The 16,707-nt window shown below is 38.1% G+C and overlaps 1 protein-coding gene across 2 annotated transcripts in view; it reads left to right on the top strand.

Moving 5' to 3' along the window:
* Positions 1–16,707, top strand: part of LOC127638711 (transcriptional regulator ATRX-like) — a 38,584-nt gene that overhangs the window by 14,445 nt on the left and 7,432 nt on the right. For both annotated transcript variants that reach the window (XM_052120360.1, XM_052120369.1), the window contains exons 11-25: positions 764–827; positions 5,033–5,178; positions 6,298–6,465; positions 6,589–6,658; positions 6,804–6,873; positions 6,967–7,173; positions 7,325–7,457; positions 8,363–8,472; positions 8,602–8,745; positions 9,396–9,573; positions 9,683–9,820; positions 10,692–10,867; positions 10,957–11,074; positions 11,168–11,271; positions 11,396–11,478. In XM_052120360.1, coding sequence (XP_051976320.1) covers positions 764–827; positions 5,033–5,178; positions 6,298–6,465; positions 6,589–6,658; positions 6,804–6,873; positions 6,967–7,173; positions 7,325–7,457; positions 8,363–8,472; positions 8,602–8,745; positions 9,396–9,573; positions 9,683–9,820; positions 10,692–10,867; positions 10,957–11,074; positions 11,168–11,271; positions 11,396–11,478 — 1,909 coding nt within the window. The remainder of the gene's footprint in view (positions 1–763; positions 828–5,032; positions 5,179–6,297; positions 6,466–6,588; positions 6,659–6,803; positions 6,874–6,966; positions 7,174–7,324; positions 7,458–8,362; positions 8,473–8,601; positions 8,746–9,395; positions 9,574–9,682; positions 9,821–10,691; positions 10,868–10,956; positions 11,075–11,167; positions 11,272–11,395; positions 11,479–16,707) is intronic.

Here is a 16,707-nt window from a genome sequence, read left to right on the forward strand (position 1 = left end):
TCGATTTTGATGCAAATGCTCAGCGTCTGCATACAGTTGAAACAAGCCTGTCAAAGTATACTCCATTTGACAGTGCGTTGCTGCACATACACAAGCAATTGCCGCACTGCTATGAGAAGCTGGAAAATTACTAGAATTATACAAAGGCAGGTATCTCCTGACCTCCTCGCACACATACATTTGCAGCTCTGCTGTTGTTGTATTTACCTTTTGTCTCCAGTTATTTATTGGTGAATACATATTCTTCTAGTGTTTCTTTGTGACAGCATTGGCTTAAATGTGAGTAATGCCACTTTTGGATCCACTAATTTGTGCAAATAATTCCAGCCGGATGTGCATTCAAAGATGCCTGGTTTTCAAAATCATTCTGCACATGTTCAGTGTTCGAGCCCTCTACTGATGACGAGATTTGGGTCACTTATCCATTCGTGTCTATCCGAAGTGAACTTCAGGCTTTTTTTTATTTTTTTGCCTTTCCCCTCCAACAACCTGTCATATAATTATCCTAATGAATAATACTAAGTTCTGTCCTACATTTTATTTTTTTATTTTCAATATGCTGTTTCAATTAGAAATGTGTCACTACCAGGGCAATAAAATGCCAGCATTTTAAAATTGAGATATCCAGGCCTAGAAAAGTCATAGAAATAAACTTACAGTATTCATAGAAGTAATGGATGTTTTTGTTCTAGTTATGCTTGGCTTTATTATTTATTATTATATTTTAGTTTAATTTCTTTTATATTTTATTTTCCCTTTCCAGGTGATGAAATGGACATCCAGCCTGGTCCATCCATATCTGTGGATGACGATGATTTAGAAAATAGGTACGATTCCGTCTGCACCAGGGCCACACACACATTTTTCCAGCACAGGTCCTCTTCACCAGACTCTGGCCCAACCGACCCCACTACAACAAGAGCTTTGATCCAAACCCCATTTAAAAGCATGCAAGCTTCTCGTACATCTGCACGCACCACTTCTAGACAGGGCTTTTAATGCAGAGTTTGAACACGTGACGAAACTCACTCGTGAATGCATTTTGTTTGCTCTAACAAACTGTGCAAGTTTATGTCCACACGTGAAAATCTGTAACCGTAGGCTGTTGACACCGCACTAACAGGTGAAATGTATATCAGTGAATCCTCTCCAGAGAAGCTCTTATGTTTGATTTTACTGCACTGACATAGACCATTGCATGTCTTTGGCAGAACTCGTGAAAGTCAAATTGTCCTCTCTCCTGTCTGTGCTGCTAATAATGCTTTTAATAGAGCGGAAATAGCTTGCACCTTTTCTTTTCGGATCTGACGGAGCCTGTGTTCAGTGAGACAGCCAACTTCTTGTGTGTGTTTGTGTTTTAGGGCTCAACTGCCTGGTTCTCACGATGTAATGTTTTCGTTCAGTCAGAACAAAGGCTGTGTGGTTTGCTAACGGTAGGTGTTACAGTAGTTTCACATAACCTTTTCGTTTTTTTGGCAGTTAAATATCATTATTGGTGGAATTCAAGTGAACAATGTTTTTGTAGGCAGAGAGGGAGGCAAGAGGCCAGTTGGAGTTTAAGTGTTTTTGTTGAAAGCGGTTGTGTTTGTTCTTTTTCAGGAGATTAATCCAGGGACAGCAAACTGTATTTTCTTCATTTAGAAGGTTACGGTGAAGATGAGATTTATGCCATCATATGAACTGCATTTGTTCAATAAGTGCAAGTTTCTTTACATAGAGAAATTTACACATGTTAGTAGTTCAGTGTTTTATTTTCAATAAAGTCTTCATGACTTGCAGAGAAGGTCACATACTTGCCCCCCCCCAGGTATATGTCCTGAGATTTTGTTTAGAGTATAAGCTTTATTTGGTGCCATGGTCCAGCAGTAAGTGTGTGAGTGTGCATTTGAGCAGTTAAGTACACATTGAGCAGTGGTACTTCTGCCTGCATACAACAAAAGTTTGAGCAGCCAGACCTGCAACTATTACATTGGTGGACTCAAAAGGTTAAGTAGACAGCATCAAGTTCAGGTAGTTCTTTCAGGCCTGACATGCATGCTGTGAGCTTTCCAAAGTTTGTGCAGTCGTCTGTTTGGGGATTGCGAATAAAGAGTGTAGTCTTCACTCTCAGCTAAGATGTATATATGATATTGTCTGTGATCTGCATGGCTCTGCAGAGAGGCAATCGACACTTATTTACACTTTCTCCCCGTTTCGTTTCTTTTTCTCTGTTTCTACAGCCTAACAGGGTTCCCACGCATCCTGGAAAATCTGGAAAACCTTGAATTTTGTAATGCGATTTTCCAGTAATGGAAAGTTACCCAAACGTCCTGGACGATGTGTTTAGTGCAACGTTATAATTAAATTATATCACCGCGTCGATGACGAGATTTACGTACGACGAAGAAACCATGGGACCGATCGGGACTCGGAATTGGATGTATTCTGTCATGAAAACAAACGTCGCAAAATCATATTGTTTTTTGTTATCATTTGCGTTTTGTTGTGTATTGTGTCATGAGCAGGAACAGATCACAATCTCTGCTCACTCATCGTCATCTCAGTTTGTTTTGATATCACGCATTTTGTAAAACATAAATATTTCCATAGCCAACTCAAGTGAACATTAGCCAGCAAATTGGAGAAAATGATCCAAATCTACCAGTCAACTAGATACTCATTTGTTTGGTCAGAAAAGCTTCTCTTCTAACACAAATGAACTGCTGGCTAACATTTAGATGATTAAGAACCATACCAGTATCCACAATACCTCAAGGGGTGAATCACCTGTAATTTAGTTTCACCTTTCTTTAAAAGAATATTCCAGGTTAAAAACAACTTAAAGCTCTATCGACAGCATCTGTGGCCTGCTGTTGATCGCAGAAAATGTTGACTCATCATTGCACACAATGTCCAAAAAGATCGAAAAATCCTTGAACAATAATCTACTTAAAATGAAATATAAACACAACTCTTACACAAAAAGAAATACATGTGTTGCACATGAGACAGGTGTGATGGAAGCGGAATATGAATGTTAATGGAATACACTTGTTAATGTAAATGCTGTCAAAGACTGAACATTTGGTTGTTGTCTCACAAAACCAATCACTTATCGCCACCTGCTGGTGGAACAATATATTCCACACAGATGGTCTCTAAACAACAAAAATCGCTTTACCAAAAACTTGTCAGTGTCAATGGATTGAATTAAACTCCAAACCAATCAAGTCTGTGCAGAGTTGTATCTAATCATTCAAAACAGTGTATCAGAATTACCTTAAAGCACAATCAGAAGGCCACAGACTTTATTCACGCTAGCGCCATCTATGATTTTTAATGGTATTGACAACAAGGCTGTGAGGGATAGACCTAGTCTCTTCAATGGGCTGCTCTGCAGTTTAAAGTGTATTTGGATCGTTCCACAGACAAAAAAATTATTAAATATATGTCCCAAGAGCATTCAGTGTACAAAGAGCACAAAGATGTTTGTGGCATCGGAGACTGTAAGTCTATCCTTCACAGCCTCAATGTCATGACCATTCAAAATCAAGAATGGCGCTAGAGGAAATAAAGTCTATCCACTTAAAAAAACAGTCCCACCTCAAAAGGATGATTAAAAATCTTTACAGTCCTAATAACAAATGAGTTCATGTTGCATTCATGCTCAAGTGCACTTAAACCTATCAAGTGCCTATCCTTCCTGCTAGGCTTATATTTTAAATGCGTTACTGTAAAAAGTTTGGGTAGAGAAAAGTTGCGTTGTTTTCTGAAGCAAATTGACAGCATGCCATAGATGCCTTTTTTAATATTAGAGTTGTTGGTCACATAATATTTTGGAAAAAGTGTCTTGTAAAGAGTGGGAACCCTGGCTAACCTGAAGTAACCTACTTCTGTTAATTGACTAACCCCTGCCATTTCCTCACCCTTCTTTCAGACTGTCTTGTCTTATTTATTTTAGACTTTCTTTTTGTGGAGTCTTCCTTTATTGGTTTTAGCCTTCATGTGAACTGAATAAAACAAAAAATTGCATTAAAGTGCTAGGATGTATCGCATGATAATGTGCTTTGTTTGATTAGTATTTATTAGTCTTATTATTTTGAGAAATTTTACACAAAAAACAACCTCCCTTTTAAGAAGCTTTTCAGAAGATTGAAGCTTGTATAATTTTGCATAAAAAAGAGGTAATGTGTTAGAATTCTATAAGAATTGTACTTCTAATAAAAGTTTATACCCCAAACACAGCCTCTGTTCATTATTGTTTTTGTGATGTTTATGTGCTTATAAATTAGTGAATTAAATCTTTTTCAGAGATGCTGAGTTCAAATGTATGTTCAAAAGCTTCACAGTTACTTCGTTTTAGTCTTATTGTAATTTTCTACTATTTTCTCTAAATCTGAACTTAGGAAAGACATTGCATCTTTCACATTACAAATCATAAGTCTTAAGTGACCTGATTCCAGTCATTATTCAATTGTCACAAAATGCAGTAACTACATATTTTATCTTTACACGGCATCATAGAGGAGGGGCCCTCCTTAGTCACATGCCAGAGGACAGGCCTTTTCATCATGGCTGCAGCTTAGCCAAGAAGTCTTGTTCTATGTACCCTGATGGCATTTTACATTTTCCAGATTTACTTTACTAAAGTACATTTTCTTATACTTCTCTAAATTCATTACCGTAATGGTCCACATCACAGACCAGAGAAGCTTTTACTATTTGCCGTTACCTGATATTTTATATATGTATCTATATTTTTAATTGTTGTTATTATTACGATATTCATATATAATTGGAAGTCCTTTAGGGGTATAAAGGTGCAAAACAGAATAAATCTGCATCTTCCTCTGAATTATAGCTGCATAACCAAAATGTCAATATTTGAGTGCATCTTTGAGAACTTGTTGTGAAAGGGGTGGAAGGAATACGCATCCTTTATTGAACCTGAATCAATCTGTTGCTCACCTCATATTCTCTCCCTCTTTTTTTTTTTCCTTACCACCACCCATTTGTCCCTTTCCTGCCTCATCCCTTCACTTGTTCTATAAAGAATTGCGAGGCAGATTCTGCTGGCTCAGATCAGAGGTGACCTCTCCTCAGCATCTGAGCTGGACACCAGCTCTGATGAGCAGTCAGAGAACACAAGAGGAGAAAAGAAAAGCAAGAGCGAAACACCTGAGACAACATTTGAGGAAGGTGAGTGATGGCCATTACCGCTGTGACCATGGGGAAAGGACCTCTGAAACCTTTGGCCTATAACCTGGCACCATTGTATTTGTGATCTCTACAGCATCTGTAGGAGATCTAACAACAGTAGGTTTTTAGGTAAATTTAAGTTCAATTTTGTGCTGTCTTTTGGGGAACACTTCATAACTTTAAAAATTACAAATATTAATACATTGTTTAATATTTAAATAGTGTATTATTACTGTTACACAACAGATATAAAAATGTGTGATTTATATATTTGTTCAACCAATATTAGGACCACAAAACCTATTTGTTATTACAGTTTTTTTGACGCCTTCACAACTAAATTATAGACTACAACAATAACACACTGTTTGTATTATGAATATTTCATATAATTGTTAATCTAGTCAATCATGACTGCAGAATTTTCCAAATGGAGGTCTGAAACAGGATTTTGCCATTTATCGGTACACCCAATATTAAAGGAATAGTTCACCCAAAAAGGAAAATTCTCATCATTTACTCACCCTCATTACATTCCAGGTGTGTGACTTTCTTCTGCAGAACACAAATTAAGATTTTTTGAAAAATATCTCTGCAAGTGATTGGTGACCAAAATGTTAAGCTCTTAAAAGCACCTAAAGCTTGCATATAATTAATCCAAAAGACTATAGTGCTTTAATCCATGTCTTCTAAAGCGATCCTATTGATTTTAGGTGAGAACGGACCAAAATCATACTCCTTTCTTCCCCCACTATAAATCTTGACATCAGCAGTCTCCTTGGCAATCATGATTTCAAGCTCGATTACACTTTCTATCACCATCTAGCGCTCTTTGCATGCATCAAGCACTAGGAAGTGTAATCAAGCTTAAAATCATGATCGCCAAGGAGACTGCTGATGACGATTAATAGTGAAAAAATTTGGTTTATTCACCTATGTTTTTTTTAGCTTAAAATTTTGGTCACCATTCACTTGCACTTGTGAACTTGTTGTTAGAAACAATCAACTGATACAATAGAAAAGTGAATATTGGTAAAGCATTTTAGCCAAGCTAACTATTGGTCTACTATTTATGTGGTATTCATACACGAGTGCAAATCCTTTTTTCTTTTTCTGCAGACAGTGATGGGTCGGAATCCAGCGGGTCGCAGACAGAGTCACGTCACCGACACAGACTCCTACGGCATGGTCTTTCCTTATCAGAGGCAGAAACAAAATATCCCAAGCAAGGAGAGAAGACAACGAAAAAGAAGCAGAGAGAAATACAAGATTTAGGATGTGTTATTTGTGCGTAAAATTCTTTGAAAATTAAAAGTGTGCTTTATGTATTTATGCACATTTTTACTCTTTAATGTATGTTATTTTATGATTCCTTTTGTCAGTCTTTGCATGATTTTTATTTGAACACAGTGAGCAGTGATGAATCATCCAGCTCGGCCCTGAGTGAGGAACTCAGCCAATCAGAAGCTGAGGAAATAGGGTAAAGAAGCCTGTGATGTCATGGGACATTCCAGGAACACAAGTTGTCAATTGGATCTTGAAAATAGCACATTTTCAATTACTAATGTATAAATGGTGGTGATTCATTTTCTGTCACAATTTTCTAAAGTATTATTTTATTGTAGGTCCCAGTCACCTTCTCGTAAGAAGCTGCAGAGCCCATCACATTCACCCAACGGATCCAGCAATGATGATGTGTGTGTTTGTGCACTCTTCTCTGTCATACAGTACATGCTATATAAGTGATTACTACTATACATGACTTTTCTTTTTGTCTGAATGATGCAGAATGTTATCTCCCCAAACACTGAGGAGCGTTTAAAGAGCACCCCTCATGGGAGGAGGCAGATCAGACGGCTTTTGGAGGTAGGTCAGCTGGCCCGGGAGACGCAGAGTGCTCTGAGAGAAGAGGAGGAGCGCAGGAAAAGATTAGCGCAGAGAGAAAAACAGAGACTGGAGTGGGAGAGAAAAGAACGAGAAGATGCAGATTCAGAGGTATGGAACTTACCAACTACATAAGATCTGGACATTTCTATTCTGTATATGTTACCTTTTGTGTTGAATTATCTTCAATATTGTTTAATGGTATACCTAAATGATGAATTGGTGTTGTCTATCTGATGTATTTCCTGATACACTTCTTTAGGTTATCATAGTAGCTGAGAGACCAGCTCAAACCTTCACCCCATTAATTCTTGAGCAAGATGATGTAAAGAGCAAGCCTTTGGTGCAAGTGGACATGCATTTTCTGAGCAAGCTCAAACCGCACCAGCGAGAGGGTGAGGAAAAACTAAAGTCCTATATTCATTGAGAGTACAATGTTTCATTTTTACAATTTTCTGTAGGCATTTTAAAGTTTATGGTTGTCACCTCCTACACTATTGCTTTTGGCCTAATTTTTTGTTGGAGTTATTCTGATTGACATCTCTATCGTTTTGGCAGTATGTTATATTCTGCTTGTAAATGCCTGATGATTGTAGCATTTAAAACACAAATGTCTCTGTTGGAATTTGTACAAGCTAAAGCATTGTGCAGGATTTTTTCGTATCTCTGTACTGTACTGTCTCTAACGCACCTGCCTGCAACCAATTAGGTTTGCGGAAATATTTAAAAGTAGCTGCTTAATTCCATCCAATTCAAAAACTTCTTGTAACTTTAAGATGAAAAGCAGACAATCACGAAAATGAAGCCATTTCTGAAAATTCTCTACAAATGAAACATATTTATACTTGTATTAGATGAGTTGGTATTCGACATATGCCAGCTGGAACACCCAAGTGTACTTTTATCAAAATGTTCATCCTACACATGCCAAAGAAGCACTTACTGACTTCACACAGCAAAATCTTAAACGTTAAAAAGCCATCTAACATTTCCTTTTTTGAGTGGGGTATATTATTGGAGATCCTATATGAAGTCTCCCTAATAACTTGGCCATGTCCACACTAGTATGTTTTCAGTTGAAAACTCATTTCCATTTCCTAAAGTCATCGTTTTCCAAAGTATGTGGTACTAGAGTGTTTTTAAAAGTCTAATTTTTCAGTGGAAGAAAACTGTGTTCCAGTGTGCATGAGTGGTGTAAATATAGCAAAATCAGAGCATTTTCAATCCAAACCTTATTTTGTTGTCATGGACTTAGTCATTATAAATATCAGTGAAATTATTGTGTGTGATGTGTGTTCAGGTGTGCAGTTTATGTGGGACTGCTGTTGTGAGTCTGTTCAGAGTGTGAAGTCGTCTCCTGGTTCCGGCTGTATCCTGGCCCACTGCATGGGACTGGGCAAGACCTTACAGGTATTGAGCACATAAAGTCTCTCCTTTTCTTGTATAATCTGAAAATGTGAGGTTCACTGGCTGTGTGTGTGTGTGTGTGTGTGTGTGTGTGTGTGTGTGTGTGTGTGTGTGTGTGTGTGTGTGTTTCAGGTCATCGTGTTTCTTCACACAGTGCTGTTATGTAAATTACTCCCTGTGAACAGGGCTCTGGTGGTGTGTCCTCTCAATACAGTACTAAACTGGAAGAGTGAGTTCGACCAATGGCAGAGGGGCTTAAGACCTCACACACTGAGGGTCAGTTAGTCTCACTCTCTATCACTCTTAAGATGACTATTATTTGTTTTATAACCTTAAAGCTTGAGTATACAACTTTTTCAAGTGCTGGATTGTCTCGTATACGGTCGAGCACTCTTTTGACCACGAGCGAATATGTTCGACGCATGCACACTACAACAGCTTTGTGATACTCTTAGGACAATCAACAGCAGGAGCATGTGCCGATGATACGCACATTTAATGATAAATACATTTGCGTCATGTATGTTGTGCGGGAATTCGGGAAACCTAAGTATATTTTAGTGATATTTATCCTTTTCTTGTGGGCTTATTTCAGGATGTATAATGTCTCTTTGGGTGAACTCAATTTGAGATATTTGTCATATTGCAAAGGGATAGTTCACCTAAAAATGTAATTCTCACCCTCACGTTCTTCCAAACCCATATGACTTTTCTTCATCCATGGAACACAAAAGAAAATGTTAGGCAGTATGTTAGGTACTGTTAGTCCCTAACATACTGCCTAACATTTTCTTTTGTGTCTTGGTCACCTTTCACTTTAATTGTATGGAAAAAGATAAGCCTAAAATTTGAATGTGGACTTTTGGCTGAATCACTGAAATGTTCTCTGAAAGCATCACTTTTCTGTCTCTGTTTTTCACACACAGGTGACAGAGCTGGCCACAGTGAAGTCGGTGGCAGTACGTGTTGAGCTGTTGAATGACTGGTTTAAAAATGGTGGGGTGATGATCATGGGTTATGAAGCATTCCGTATTCTTACACACGGACATAGTGCGAAAAACAGCAAACACAGAGAAGCCTTCCGCTCTATGCTCCTGAATCCTGGTACACTTGTCTAAATAATCTCCCATTCAAATACTGTTATAACAAGGTGAATGGATGATTGATGTTTTTTTGTTTTTTTATTGTGTGTGTGTGTGTGTGTGTGTGTTAGGGCCTGATCTGGTAGTGTGTGATGAGGGTCATATCCTGAAGAATGCAGAATCAAGCATCTCAAAAGCCATGCAAGCACTCCGCACACGCAGGAGAATCATATTGACTGGCACACCACTCCAAAACAACCTCACTGAGTGTAATTACATTTAACCTTTGACCCTCCAAATCTGTAATATGGTGTTTGTGGAAGATTATTTGGTCTCTTTTAGTAAAGATTAAAAGAACTCTTTAATCTCTTTGCATTGGTCTTAAGGTTAATGTTTTACACCCTTACATTTTTGACCCTTGGGGCAATTATGAAAATGATGTGTGCCAGGGATGGGCATTTTCAAATAATTTTGTAGTCAAGTATTCTAACCCACACATTTTTTTTTTATTTATTACTCTAATAAATCTAATAAGTAAATTAAAATGCAGGTTAATTACGTATAATATTTACAGTACATTTATTCACAAATGTTACCAAGAATGTTTTAAAATAGGATAAGTTTAGCAAACTATGCTTTTATTTTGGGTAAAAATGTATTAAACAATATGCATGAATACAAATTGAAAAAGATTTAAAAATTACAGCAAAAAACATTTGCACTCACATGGAGGTTCCAACCAATAATATAATGTATGTATATGTGTATATATATATATATATATATATATATATATAAACTCGGTCTACATAAAGGCTATCTTCTTTGATCATTTCACATGATGTTGTTATTAAGAAAAACAAGTGGAGAAAGTTGACTTTTTATAAAATGCGCTCTGTCTGTGTTCAGAGATTTCACACACATACTGGTCTGATAACCGTCCAAGTTCCTCATATCTTTCCTCCATAATAGCAGTTTGTTGGTTTACATGACTCCAACAAGAACTGAATTCATATAGAGTGTAACTAGCTTTGCATTTAATTTCAGCAATTTTTTGTATATCTCATTTGGTGCTATATCGGCCATTCACTATCCTGCTCTTAAGTGATCTGCTACTAATGGTAATGTCTCATGTTCTAGATCACTGCATGGTGGATTTCATCAAAGAGAACCTGCTGGGTTCTCTAAAGGAATTCCGGAACCGTTTTATTAATCCAATCCAGAATGGCCAATGTGCAGACTCAACCCCTGCTGATGTCAGACTTATGAAGAATCGATCGCACATCCTCCATGAGCTGCTGTCTGGATTCATACAGGTGAGGAACACACAAAAAAGCTTGAAACATTGTGGAGGGGACAGTGAGAGTTTGTGTGTTTGACGTTTTGGAGTGTGTTTGTGTTGCAGAGGCGAGACTATTCAGTGTTGACATCCTGCCTCCCACCCAAGCGCGAGTATGTGCTGTCAATCAGGATGACACCTCTGCAGAGCCAGTTATACACAAACTATCTGCAGAATTGCACAGGTTAGAGTTACACATTCACACACTGAACCTACAGATTAGTAACACAGATAATGTACATAAATTATCATCTTTTTCATGTGTATGTGTGTTCAGGGAAAGGTGTAGGTGTGGGCAGTTTGTTTCAGGACGTTCATATTCTGAGTCTGATATGGACCCACCCCTGGTGTCTTAAACTTGCTCATCTCAGCAAGAATAAGGTACAAACACAGTTCAGAAACCCATATTACACATAATTTTCATAAACATTCTACCTATCGGGAAGATTTAGTTTTCCTCCATTGCCTTTTACATAACTAGTTAATGTGTTCTTGTATGATGCAGGGGAAAGAAGACTCTGCTCCCATTCTCACAGCGCTGGGTGCAGGTTTGTTGACAGCTTCTACACAGCCAAATGGTTCTGAAAGGTACTGTGTGTTTAATATCAGATGATGAAGTATTTCTTCTATTACTAATCAGTCATATGCCTGTGCAGAATATCAGATATCGTTATCAAATCTAGAAAGTTGTGTTATAAGGTACCAGGTTGCCACAAGGTCTAGTCGCTAAATTTATGTATGCAAGGTTCATTTCATTGAATCTTTGAAAGATATTCAAGAGTTTTGTCAACAAAACTGTATACACTTACCGAGCACTTTATTAGGAACTCTATGGCCCTAATAAAGTACCTAGCGTGGTCTTCTGCTGTTGTAGCCCATCCGCCTCAAGGTTTAACGTGTTGTGCTTTGAGATGCTATTCTGCTCACTACAATTGTACAGAGTGGTTATCTGAGTCACCGTAGCCTTTCTGTCAGCTTGAACCAGTCTTGCCATTTTCAATTGACCTCTCTCATCAACAAGGCATTTCTGTCTGCAGAACTGCCACTCACTGGATGTTTTTTTTTGTTTTTGGCACCATTCTGAGTAAACTCTAGAGACTGTTTGCATGAAAATCCCAGGAGATCAGCAGTTACAGAAATACTCAAACCAGCCCGTCTGGCACCAACAATTACAGTCGAGATCACGGAGTTGATGTGAACATTAAGTGAAGCTCCTGACCCGTATCTGCATGGTTTTATGCATTGCACTGTTGCCACACGATGATTAGATAATTGCATGAATAAGTAGATGTACAGGCATTCCTAATAAAGTGCTCAGTGAATGTAGGTTTTTGCTCTATGGGATATATAGTATCTGATTTCATATTGAATGGATAGTTCACCCAAAAATGAAAATGATCTCTTGATTTACTCACCACCTGCCATCCCAGATGTGTATGACTCTTTCTTCTGCAGAACACAAATGAAGATTTTTAGAAAAATATTTCAGCTCTGTAGGTTCATACAATGCATATGAATGGGTGCTAACATTTTGAAACTCCCAAATCCACATAAAGGGAGCATAAAAGTAATCCATATGACTCCAGTGGTTAAATCCATGTGTTCTGACATGATATGATAGAAACAGATAAATATTCAAGTCATTTTTAATCAAATTCTCCTCCCTGGCCAGTAGGGGGCGATATGCACAAGGCAGTCATCTGGAGTACTTTTATGTTACCTGTATGTGGATTTTGGAGCTTCAAAATATTGGCACAGCTTCACTTGCATTGTATGGACCTACAGAGTTGAGATATTCTTCTGGAAATCTTTGCTTGTGTTCAGCAGAAGAAAGTCATTCACATGTGGGAAGGCATGAGGGTGGGTAAATGATAAGATAATTTTCATTTTTGTGTGAACTAACCCTTTAACCATCCACTAAACGTCACAGAAAATAAACTCTGATAGGTCGTTGTGCAGTTATGACCAAACAAATTGGTACCCTTGGTAAATATGAGCAAAGGGGGCTGTGAAAACAATTCTGCATTGTTTATCCATTTGATCTTTCATAAAAATAAATCACAAAAATCAAACCTTTAATTGAAGTAAAGCAATTGAAATGGGGGAAATATCATTATTAAATACATATTTTTTCCAAAATATTTTGGCCATAATTATTGGCACCCTTTTATTCAATATTTTTTGCAACCTCCTTTTGCCAAGATAACGGCTCTTGAGTCTTCTCAATAAACAATTAACTCAAATGAGTTAATGCCTAATGAGGTTGGAGAACACCTGGCAAGGGATTTGAGACCATTCCTCCATACAGAATCTCTACAGATCCTTCAAATTCAGAAGTCCATGTTGGTGGACTCTTCAGTTCAACCCACACATTTTCTATGGGGTTCAGGTCAGGGGACTGGGATGGATGTGGCAGAAGATTTTGTGGTCAGTGAACCATTTTTGTGTTGATTTTGATGTTTGTTTTGGATCATTGTCCTGCTGGAAGGTCCAACCAGGGCCCATTGTAAGCTTTCTGGCAGAGGCAGCCAGGTTTTGATTTTTTTTATCTGTTGGTATTTGATAGAGACCATGATGCCATGTATCTGAACAACATGTCCAGGGCCTCTCTCAGAAAAACAGCCCCAGAATATTAAATATCCAGCACCACATTTAACCGTGGGCATTGGGTACTACTACATCTCTGTGTGCTTCAAACACATCTCAGGTGTTTACTGTCAAAAAAGCTATTTTTTTGTTTCATCTGACCATAGAGCCCAGTCGCATTTTAAGTTCCAGTTCTGTCTGGCAAACTGAAGACGCTTGAGTTTGTTGTTGGATGAGAGTTTACTTTTTTTTTCGTGAAACCCTCCCAAAAAACTTGAGAAGTCTTATATTTTTTGAGACTTTCAGACCTCAAGACCCTGCTAATTTCTGCAATTGTCCAGTTGTGATCCTTGGAGATTCTTTGGCCACTTGAACCATCCTCCTCATGGTGTGTGGAGCCAAAATAGATGCAATAGATTTTTAAGATCTCCAGATGATCGGAAATTGTTAATTATTGCCCTGATGGTGGAAATGGGCATTTTTTTCTAATGCTTTTTTCTTATAGCTACTTCCCATTTTGTGAAGCTCAACAACCTTTTGCCACACATCAGAACTATATTCTTTAGTCTAACCCACTGTGATTGGTGATTTAAGGGAATTTGGCCTGTGTGTTACCTCATATTTATACCTACATGTTTATAAGTCATGGCTGAACAATTTCATGTTCCTAGTTACCCAGGTGCACTAACATTTTTTTAAATATGAATGGGAATATACTTCAGATTTTTTTTAGGGGTGCCAATGTGTTTTGGAAATATATTTTTTTTAAATTGAGATGTTTCCCCTCTTTCAATTGTTTATTTAAATTTAATGTTAGATTTTTTTTTTTTAATGAAAGATCAAAAGGATAAACATTGTAGATTTTTTTTTTTTTTATTCACAGGCTTCTTTGCACATACCGTCAGAAGTTTACATACAGTACACATAGATTGAAGTCATTAAAACACATTTTTGAACCACTCCACAGATTTCATATTAGCAAACTATAGTTTTGGCAAGTCTACTTTGTGCATGACACGAGTAATTTTTCCAACAATTGTTTCCAGACAGATTTTTTCACTTTAATTAACTACATCACAATTCCAGTGGGTCAGAAGTTTACATACACTACGTTAACTGTACCTTTAAGCAGCTTGGAAAATTCCAGAAAATTTTCATGCCTTTAGGCAATTAGCCAATTAGCTTCTGATTGGCTAATTAGTCAATTGGGGGTGTAACTGTGGATGTATTTTAAGGCCTACCTTCAAACTCGGTGCCTCATTGCTTGACATCATGGGAAAATCTAAATAAATCAGCCAAATCTCCAAATTCCTGAAGGTACCACGTTCATCTGTACAAACAATAGTACATAAGTATAAATGCAATGGGACCACACAGCCATCATATTGCTCAGGCAGGAGATTCATTCTGTCTCCTAGAAATGAACCTGGTTTGGTGCGAAATGTCCAAATGAATCCCGGAACAACAGCAATGGACCTTGTTAAGATGCTGGAGGAAACAGGTAGACATGTATTTATATCCACAGTAAAACAAGTCCTATATCGGCATAGCCTGAAAGGCTGCTCAGCAAGGAAGAATCCACTGCTCCAAAACTGCCATAAAAAAGCCAGACTACAGTTTGCAAGTGCACATGGGGACAAAGATCTTACTATATGGAGAAATTACCTCTGGTCTTATGAAACAAAAATGGAACGGTTTGGCCATAATGACCATCATTATGTTTGGAGGAAAAAGGGTGAGGCTTACAAGCCGAAGAACACCATCCCAACCATAAAGCGTGTATCATGTTTTTGGGGTGCTTTGCTGCAGGAGGGACTGGTGCACTTCACAAAATAGATGGCATCATGAGGAAGATTATGTGGATATATTGAAGTTACATCTCAAGACATCAGCCAGGAAGTTAAAGCTGGGTTGCAAATGGTAAAAACAAAAAATAGTCTGCACTTATATACAGGTGAAACTCGAAAAATTAGAATATCGTGCAAAAGTTCATTAATTTCAGTAATTCAACTTAAAAGGTGAAACTAATATATTATATATACTCATTACAAGCAAAGTAAGATATTTCAAGCCTTTATTTGATATAATTTTGATGATTATGGCTTACAGCTTATGAAAACCCCAAATTCAGAATCTCAGAAAATTAGAATATTACATGAAATCAATAAAAAAAAAAGGATTTTAAATACAGAAATTTCGGCCCTCTGCAAAGTATAATCATGCATATGTACTCAGTACTTGGTTTGGGCCCCTTTTGCATTAATTACTGCCTCAATGCGGCGTGGCATGGATGCTATCAGCCTGTGGCACTGCTGAGGTGTTATGGAAGACCAAGATGCTTCAATAGCGGCCTTCAGCTCTTCTGCATTGTTTGGTCTCATGTCTCTCATCTTTCTCTGATAATGCCCCATAGATTCTCTATGGGGTTCAGGTCAGGCGAGTTTGCTGGCCAATCAAGCACAGTAATACCATGGTCATTGAACCAATTTTTGGTACTTTTGGCAGTGTGGGCAGGTGCCAAGTCCTGCTGGAAAATGAAGTCAGCATCTCCATAAAGCTTGTCTGCTGAAGGAAGCATGAAGTGCTCTAAAATGTCCCGGTAGATGGCTGCGTTGACTCTGGACTTAATGGACAGTGGACCAACACCAGCCGATGACATGGCTCCCCAAACCAACACAGACTGTGGAAACTTCACACTGGACTTCAAGCATCTTGGATTGTGTGCCTCTCCATTCTTCCTCCAGACTCTGGGACCTTGGTTTCCAAATGAGATTCAAAATTTGCTCTCATCAGAAAAGAGGACTTTGGACCACTGAGCAACAGACCAGTTCTTTTTTTCTTTAGCCCAGGTAAGACGTTTGACATTTGAAGCCCATGTCCAGGACCCGCCTGTGTGTGGTGGCTCTTGATGCAGTAACTCCAGCCTCAGTCCACTCCTTGTGAAGCTCCCCACACATTTGAATGGCCTTTTCCTGACAATCCTCTCCAGGCTACGGTCATCCCTGCTGCTTGTGCACCTTTTTCTTCCACACTTTTCCCTTCCACTTAACTTTCTATTAATGTGCTTTGATACAGCACTTTGAGAACATCCAACTTCTTTTGCAATTACCTTTTGAGGCTTTCCCTCCTTGTGGAGGGTGTCAATGATGGTTTTCTGCACAACTGTCAGGTCAGCAGTCTTCCCCATGATTGTGAATTCAACTGAACCAGACTGAGAGACCATTTAAAGGC

The sequence above is a fragment of the Xyrauchen texanus genome, chromosome 4 (genome assembly GCF_025860055.1).
Source record: "Xyrauchen texanus isolate HMW12.3.18 chromosome 4, RBS_HiC_50CHRs, whole genome shotgun sequence".
Taxonomy (NCBI): domain Eukaryota; kingdom Metazoa; phylum Chordata; class Actinopteri; order Cypriniformes; family Catostomidae; genus Xyrauchen; species Xyrauchen texanus.